Source organism: Rutilus rutilus (genome assembly GCF_951802725.1).
Source record: "Rutilus rutilus genome assembly, chromosome: 1".
Lineage (NCBI taxonomy): Eukaryota > Metazoa > Chordata > Actinopteri > Cypriniformes > Leuciscidae > Rutilus > Rutilus rutilus.
The window spans coordinates 375,379-385,000 of NC_140209.1; the positions used below are offsets into that span (position 1 = coordinate 375,379).

Genomic DNA, 9,622 nt, shown 5'->3' on the forward strand with positions numbered 1-9,622 from the left:
CTGCTGTAAAGTTGGGCGTTTTAACATGGGGCTTTATGGGATTGAGTCTCTCAGCCTGTCTTTAGTGGCCAGTCCATGAACTGCAGTCTAAGTCACTTCAGTGTTGGCTTCAAGAGAGACTGGCTTGAAGGCAACCTTATGATTTGAATGATTCGTTTCAATCTTTTTGAATGGAAGTTCCCCAAACCGGAAATGCCGCCTATAATTCAAGACGCAGTCAGGAATAAGGTGGATATGGAATAAACGTTAGCAGTTTCTGTTTAAAGCGTAACGTAAGAGCGTCGCGTACCTTAGCGGCCATGATCATGGAGGATCCTCCTTTGACACCCAGGATGGGGATGTGCGTCTGTGCCGAGATGAAGTCCAGGATCTGAGCGATGGCCTCCTGGTCGGTGTCGTCTCCGAACACTACACCCTGCAGCCAGTGCTCCGTCATCAGGTCGCAGATGCTCTTGATGATGCTCTTGGGGTCCGTCTCGTTCATGGTGAGCATCTCCACGCTGGGCGCTAGCGGCATGTGGCCGAAGTCGTCCTTATCACGTGTGCCGGCGAGCGCCACCTCACTGGAGTTGCCCACCAGCACCACTGCGATGCTCAGGCCCTGCAGAAGCTTGGAGACGGGCGGGAACTGGGCCACTGATGATGGGATGTAGTGGGCCACGCCCCCTCCGCCACGATCGCGCCGTGATTGGACGGCTGGTAGAAGCAGAAGCAGGCACACGGCCAACAGCTGGGGGAGCGAGGGGCGGGGCCAGTGGGGTGAGGGCGGGGCTGGCGGACAAAGCCACGCCCGCTTTTCCTGAGAGGGTGGAGCTAAACCTCGGTAAACGCAGATGGACATGATGGAGGAGAGAGAAACCTGTGAGAAAAAACACATTCTTTAACTGGCTCTTTTTTATTTATTTTTTATCGTACTTTACATAATGACTTAGCAAACAATTTTCATAAATAAGGCTTGTGACAATCTCTGTTACACGTCAAAATTAAATTAGACGAACGACTGGAATTCTGAATTTTACAATATTACACAAAATGTGATCAGATGTGTGTGAGTTTATCAACTGTACTGGAATCTGTGTTCTCTACGTTTGTGTGGCACATTTCACTTTTTACACTTTTTCTGTCAAAACTGAACATGACGGACCAACAACTCACAGTGAAAGACTCAAGAGAGACAGGGAGACAGAGAGAGATGTAATGGGCAAAATAAAAAACCATCAGAAAATACTTCTCTCCCAAAACAAAATAAACTAAATATTCAATCAATTTATCACACGGCTCTGTGGAATACTATTCCCAGATAACAGACACACAGGCTCATCCGGGTCCCTGGAGTCAGCAGCGCTATACGCTCGCTAGGAACGGCTTCTGGTGCATTTCTCAAATCATCCTTAATATTTGCAAAGAAATTATGTGCATTCTCAAAACAACTCGTACAAACAGCACCACACACTGGATTACCTGCGAAAGCCTGTTACTTACTCAAAATCTTTTGTTCATCTCTCAAAAGTAAGTATTTATGTCAATGAACATATCAGTGCCATCAGAATGTCACTTGTGTCATTGTTCACAAACAAGATAGTCATGTGGTCAATAACACACTGCACTCTGTGAGTATTACCTGATGTAAACTATGGCTAAAGTTTGGATGATAGTTACTGTATTGAGATGTACAAAGCTGCGCTTCTTCTGTATGTCATATTTCCATTTCAAAAGTACAAATTTACACACTACTGTACGTGAGTTATTGATTGAAAGAGACTGGATAGGATTCACAGTTACACTTTTACTAATGGGCTGACAAAAAACAAAAACAACATTACAATATTGTTGTGATATAGAAAAAAAAAAGAAATAGGGGCACAAAGGCGAAAATACAACATTAGAAAGGCAAACACATCCACCACACATCCTTACTCCTCTTCCTCTGTTTCACCTCTTCCACCACACATCCTTACTCCTCTTCCTCTGTACCCTTCCACCACACATCCTTACTCCTCTTCCTCTGTACCCTTCCACCACACATCTTTACTCCTCTTCCTCTGTACCCTTCCACCACACATCTTTACTCCTCTTCCTCTGTACCCTTCCACCACGCATCCTTACTCCTCTTCCTCTGTACCTCTTCCACCACACATCCTTACTCCTCTTCCTCTGTACCCTTCCACCACGCATCCTTACTCCTCTTCCTCTGTACCCTTCCACCACACATCTTTACTCCTCTTCCTCTGTACCCTTCCACCACACATCCTTACTCCTCTTCCTCTGTACCCTTCCACCACACATCCTTACTCCTCTTCCTCTGTTTCACCTCTTCCACCACACATCCTTACTCCTCTTCCTCTGTACCCTTCCACCACACATCCTTACTCCTCTTCCTCTGTACCTCTTCCACCACACATCCTTACTCCTCTTCCTCTGTTTCACCTCTTCCACCACACATCCTTACTCCTCTTCCTCTTTTTCACCTCTTCCACCACACATCCTTACTCCTCTTCCTCTGTTTCACCTCTTCCACCACACATCTTTACTCCTCTTCCTCTGTACCTCTTCCACCACACATCCTTACTCCTCTTCCTCTGTACCTCTTCCACCACACATCCTTACTCCTCTTCCTCTGTACCTCTTCCACCACACATCCTTACTCCTCTTCCTCTGTTTCACCTCTTCCACCACACATCCTTACTCCTCTTCCTCTGTTTCACCTCTTCCACCACACATCCTTACTCCTCTTCCTCTGTACCTCTTCCACCACACATCCTTACTCCTCTTCCTCTGTTTCACCTCTTCCACCACACATCCTTACTCCTCTTCCTCTGTTTCACCTCTTCCACCACACATCCTTACTCCTCTTCCTCTGTACCTCTTCCACCACACATCCTTACTCCTCTTCCTCTGTTTCACCTCTTCCACCACACATCCTTACTCCTCTTCCTCTGTTTCACCTCTTCCACCACACATCTTTACTCCTCTTCCTCTGTACCTCTTCCACCACACATCCTTACTCCTCTTCCTCTGTACCCTTCCACCACACATCTTTACTCCTCTTCCTCTGTACCCTTCCACCACACATCCTTACTCCTCTTCCTCTGTACCTCTTCCACCACACATCCTTACTCCTCTTCCTCTGTTTCACCTCTTCCACCACACATCCTTACTCCTCTTCCTCTGTACCTCTTCCACCACACATCCTTACTCCTCTTCCTCTGTACCTCTTCCACCACACATCCTTACTCCTCTTCCTCTGTTTCACCTCTTCCACCACACATCTTTACTCCTCTTCCTCTGTACCCTTCCACCACACATCCTTACTCCTCTTCCTCTGTACCCTTCCACCACACATCCTTACTCCTCTTCCTCTGTTTCACCTCTTCCACCACACATCCTTACTCCTCTTCCTCTGTACCCTTCCACCACACATCCTTACTCCTCTTCCTCTGTACCTCTTCCACCACACATCCTTACTCCTCTTCCTCTGTTTCACCTCTTCCACCACACATCCTTACTCCTCTTCCTCTTTTTCACCTCTTCCACCACACATCCTTACTCCTCTTCCTCTGTTTCACCTCTTCCACCACACATCCTTACTCCTCTTCCTCTGTTTCACCTCTTCCACCACACATCTTTACTCCTCTTCCTCTGTACCTCTTCCACCACACATCCTTACTCCTCTTCCTCTGTACCTCTTCCACCACACATCCTTACTCCTCTTCCTCTGTACCTCTTCCACCACACATCCTTACTCCTCTTCCTCTGTTTCACCTCTTCCACCACACATCCTTACTCCTCTTCCTCTGTTTCACCTCTTCCACCACACATCCTTACTCCTCTTCCTCTGTACCTCTTCCACCACACATCCTTACTCCTCTTCCTCTGTTTCACCTCTTCCACCACACATCCTTACTCCTCTTCCTCTGTTTCACCTCTTCCACCACACATCCTTACTCCTCTTCCTCTGTACCCTTCCACCACGCATCCTTATTCCTCTTCCTCTGTACCTCTTCCACCACACATCCTTACTCCTCTTCCTCTGTACCTCTTCCACCACACATCCTTACTCCTCTTCCTCTGTTTCACCTCTTCCACCGCACATCCTTACTCCTCTTCCTCTGTACCCTTCCACCACGCATCCTTACTCCTCTTCCTCTGTACCCTTCCACCACGCATCCTTACTCCTCTTCCTCTGTACCCTTCCACCACACATCCTTACTCCTCTTCCTCTGTACCTCTTCCACCACACATCCTTACTCCTCTTCCTCTGTTTCACCTCTTCCACCACACATCCTTACTCCTCTTCCTCTGTACCTCTTCCACCACACATCCTTACTCCTCTTCCTCTGTTTCACCTCTTCCACCACACATCCTTACTCCTCTTCCTCTGTTTCGCCTCTTCCACCACACATCCTTACTCCTCTTCCTCTGTTTCACCTCTTCCACCACACATCCTTACTCCTCTTCCTCTGTTTCACCTCTTCCACCACACATCCTTACTCCTCTTCCTCTGTTTCACCTCTTCCACCACACATCCTTACTCCTCTTCCTCTGTTTCGCCTCTTCCACCACACATCCTTACTCCTCTTCCTCTGTACCCTTCCACCACACATCCTTACTCCTCTTCCTCTGTTTCACCTCTTCCACCACACATCCTTACTCCTCTTCCTCTGTACCTCTTCCACCACACATCCTTACTCCTCTTCCTGTTTCACCTCTTCCACCACACATCCTTACTCCTCTTCCTCTGTACCCTTCCACCACACATCCTTACTCCTCTTCCTCTGTACCCTTCCACCACACATCCTTACTCCTCTTCCTCTGTACCCTTCCACCACACATCCTTACTCCTCTTCCTCTGTACCCTTCCACCACACATCCTTACTCCTCTTCCTCTGTACCCTTCCACCACACATCCTTACTCCTCTTCCTCTGTACCCTTCCACCACACATCCTTACTCCTCTTCCTCTGTACCCTTCCACCACACATCCTTACTCCTCTTCCTGTTTCACCTCTTCCACCACACATCCTTACTCCTCTTCCTCTGTACCCTTCCACCACACATCCTTACTCCTCTTCCTCTGTTTCACCTCTTCCACCACACATCCTTACTCCTCTTCCTCTGTTTCACCTCTTCCACCACACATCCTTACTCCTCTTCCTCTGTTTCACCTCTTCCACCACACATCCTTACTCCTCTTCCTCTGTTTCACCTCTTCCACCACACATCCTTACTCCTCTTCCTCTGTTTCACCTCTTCCACCACACATCCTTACTCCTCTTCCTCTGTTTCACCTCTTCCACCACACATCCTTACTCCTCTTCCTCTGTACCCTTCCACCACACATCCTTACTCCTCTTCCTCTGTACCCTTCCACCACACATCCTTACTCCTCTTCCTCTGTACCCTTCCACCACACATCCTTACTCCTCTTCCTGTTTCACCTCTTCCACCACACATCCTTACTCCTCTTCCTCTCGGCTGTTCACCCTGATCGTTTCCTGGATGTTCATCCATTGTCAGAATTCCGAGATAATAACCAACTGGATGTACATTATTACTTACTTAATCATTAAAAACTTCCCAGCAAAAAACAGACAGACAGACAGACAGATAGATAGATAGATAGATAGATAGATGATAGATGGATAGATAGATAGATAGATAGATAGATGATAGATAGATAGATAGATAGATAGATAGATAGATAGATAGATAGATAGATAGATAGATAGATAGATAGATAGATAGATAGATAGATAGATAGATAGATTTATTTTCAATTGTTCAGTTGTTTTAGAATTTTTCATATTTTATTTTAATTTCTTTGGCAATACAAAAAAAGGTAAAGTGGTGAAATGAATTTATGGTGAACAAATTTAGATCAGAAAAAAAATACTTTAAATAAAAAGAAATAAAACCAAGAGCATGAATGAGAAACTGCACCGTTTCTAAACAGCAGCAAAAGCACACCAGAAGTGTGTGTTCAGGCCGAGGTGAGCAACAGAAGTGTGTGTTCAGAGAGGTCGAGCCGCGAGTCGGTGTCCGTGACACACAGCATCACTGCAGCTCATCACATCAATATTTCATAACAGTGTTCACGTCTTCTGCTGTTTAATATGGATGAGATAAACTCTCCCTTCAGACGAAGAGTCGCCTACACACTGGAGGACCGTAACACAACAGCTGTGATGATCACACACACACACACACACACACACACACACACACACACACACACACACACACACACACACACACACAACAGCTGTGATGATCACACACACACACAAACACACACACACAACAGCTGTGATGATCACACACACAACAGCTGTAATGATCACACACACACACACACACACACACACAGCTGTAATGATCACACACACACACACACACACACACACACACACACACACACACACACAACAGCTGTGATGATCTCACACACACACACACAGACACAACAGCTGTAATGATCACACACACACACACACACACACACACACACACAGCTGTAATGATCACACACACACACACACACACACACACACACACACATACACACAACAGCTGTAATGATCACACACACACACACACACACACACATACACACAACAGCTGTAATCACACACACACACACACACACACACACACACACACACACACAACAGCTGTAATGATCACACACACAACAGCTGTGATGATCACACACACACACACACACACACACACACACACACACAGCTGTAATGATCACACACACACACACACACACACACACACACAACAGCTGTGATGATCACACACACACACACACACACACACACACACACACAGCTGTAATGATCACACACACACACACACACACACACACAACAGCTGTGATGATCACACACACACACACACACACACACACACACACACACACACACACACACACAGCTGTAATGATCACACACACACACACACACACACACACACACACACACAACAGCTGTAATGATCACACACACACACACACACACACACACACACACACACACACACACACACACACACACACACACACACACACACACAGCTGTAATGATCTTGTTAGTATCAATGATACACTGTGACTTACTTTAATAATCATCATAAATTAGGCACTATTTAAATGCTTCCTCCTGCAGAAACCGGCTGGATGTACATTATTACTGACCAATGATTATCATTAAAAAATGAATCATTGAAATAGTACGTTGCGTTGCCATGGAAACACTACCTTAAATCCTTTTAGAGGCTTCATTTTTGTGATATGACATTTTAATTTTGACATTACTTGTTTACACATAAGATTTTATAGCAATTTTTTTGTCAAAATTATTTCGTAAAATATATATTTTGCATAAAATATCAATGTTTAGGTCCGTACATTTGCTTTACACTCAACCTAAACTTCTATAGCTTTTCTACACTTTCATTTTCTGAAGCTGCTTTCATGAATTTTGCTTCCAGATCTATGCTCAAAACCGGGGGTGAGAGTTATATGACATTTTATGATTTTATATATTTATTTAATTTCCCGGTTTTGATGGTTTTAGTTCAGCTTCTTAGGTGCCGTTTTCCTGGAGCAGATTGTTGGACTGAAGACAGAAAACACACGTTTGTGATGCGCAGACTGACACACAGTTCAGAGATCCGAGTCTGCACTTCTCTCCACACTCAGTTTCCATGGCAACCGTTAAAATAGAGCTCTCCATACAGTTGATGGCCTCACTCAGGCTCCGCCCCTCTGCAGGAGCCACTCACGTCACTGTAATTAGCATAAGAGAGTGCTGTTTATGAGGTGAGAAACACACACACACACACACACACACACACCGGACTGTAATCAGTGGAATGAGATTGATCGAAGCTTTTCGCAGATTACAGTTTCAGCTCACTCGGCTATTTCAGGAGCACATTACATGGATGAGGACTGTGTGTGTGTGTGTGTGTGTGTGTGAGTGAGTGAGTGACTGTGTGTGTGAGTGTGTGTGTGTGAGTGAGTGAGTGTGTGACTGTGTGTGTGTTTGTGTGAGTGTGTTAAGATATGAAAATTTTGGCCGATACAGATAACTGAACAATTGGCCGATCAATCTAAATCTAAATTCTTATATAATTCTTATATCTGCATAAAATAATGTGAATGTGAAACTTGCGAAAATGAACTTGAACTAAGTTATGTGCTTGTCAGAATTTGTAATCCTGTTGTGAATACACACTTCCCGCAACAACGCGCTGAAACACGGGCGTACAAAGAGTTCACATAAGTCTTTGAGCATTATGAGTCAGTGAGCATATCTGCAATGTATTGAGGGATTTATATACCAGTAATAAAACTTTAAAATCAATCCTAAATCTAACTGGAACCTGAAACTAAGGTCTGACTCCAGAACTGACTCCTTGATGTTTAGTTGTTTGACCCCTAGAGTGAAGGTGTGCGTTCACCTTGAGAACTTCATCTTTGTTTCCAAACGCAATGACAGATAAAATGTTGTCGGGATAAGTCTGGTTCGCGTGGCTATGCAGACGCCACAAAACAATCTGTATTATAAATTTTTAAGGCCAGAGAAGTAGTTTATTGAGGGTTGATTTGTAAAGAAAGACCACACGCCTGCGCACATATATGAAGAGTTCAGATGCAAAAGCATCCTAGAACCTTCTTCTAGGATGATCATTTTTATCAAGCTTGTATATTTAAATTCAGTAATTTCACTTAAATGGCAATGAAAATGACCTATTAGTTGTCATTTAAGTGTTATTAGTGTAAAAATGATCATTCTAGAAGAAAATTTCAGATGGCACTCAGAGGCTTTTACATCTGAACTCTTCATATATTCAAACGCGCATACCTTTGCGTCTCCGCGGGTTCGCGTTTTTCGGATAATCGTTTGCACCTTCGAACCTCTTTCAGGGAGTGTGTTCTCGAGACACCAGGCACTGTGTTGTGCGGATGGGCGGCCGGAGCGTGTGTGTGTTAGCGGCGCCTAAGAGCTGCTGTAAAGGCTAAACAATCTCTGTTACTGTCTCTCCTATAATCTCCTGTTATCACTGTAAAGCTGCTTTGAAACTATCTATATTGTTAAAAGTGCTGTATAAATGAAGGTGACTTGACTTGACTTGATTTGACTTCAGTTTTGTCTTTGTTTAACTGAAGAAAGTTTTGGCACATCCAACTGTTGACTTCATCAATGCATTGGCACAGGGAGTCAATGGGGCTGTAGTCATTAGGCGATAGGGCTAAGTAGAGCTGTGTGTCATCTGCATAGCTGTGGTAAGAGATCTGGTTCTTTCTCATTATTTGGCTCATTGGGAGCATATACAGGTTGAACAGGAGTGGTGCAAGAATTGAGCCTTGAGGGACTCCGCATGTCATGGATGTCCACTCAGACTTATGGGGCCCTACTTTAACTATCTAAGCTCATGGTCTAAAGCGCACGGCGCAAGTTCACTGAGGGCGTTTCCAAATCCACTTTTGCTAGTGTAACGACGGGATAAATGGTCGGCGCTCCCGGCGCATGGTCTAAAAGGGTCGTCCCTATTCTCTTAATGAGTAATGGGTGTGTTTTGGGATTTACGTGTGTTAAACCAATCAGAGT

General features: G+C 44.9%; 1 protein-coding gene across 2 annotated transcripts in view; it reads right to left on the reverse strand.

Annotated features, from left to right (window-relative positions):
• The window catches only part of grin2ba (glutamate receptor, ionotropic, N-methyl D-aspartate 2B-a), a 72,951-nt gene that overhangs the window by 46,816 nt on the left and 16,513 nt on the right, over positions 1–9,622 (reverse strand). The window contains exon 4 of one of the 2 annotated variants that reach the window (XM_084435521.1): positions 290–859. In XM_084435521.1, the coding sequence (XP_084291647.1) occupies positions 290–841 (552 nt within the window). In that variant the 5' untranslated portion in view covers positions 842–859. Of the gene's footprint in view, positions 1–289; positions 881–9,622 lie in introns of those variants that run through there. The other variant, XM_084435520.1, reaches the window with a different exon arrangement.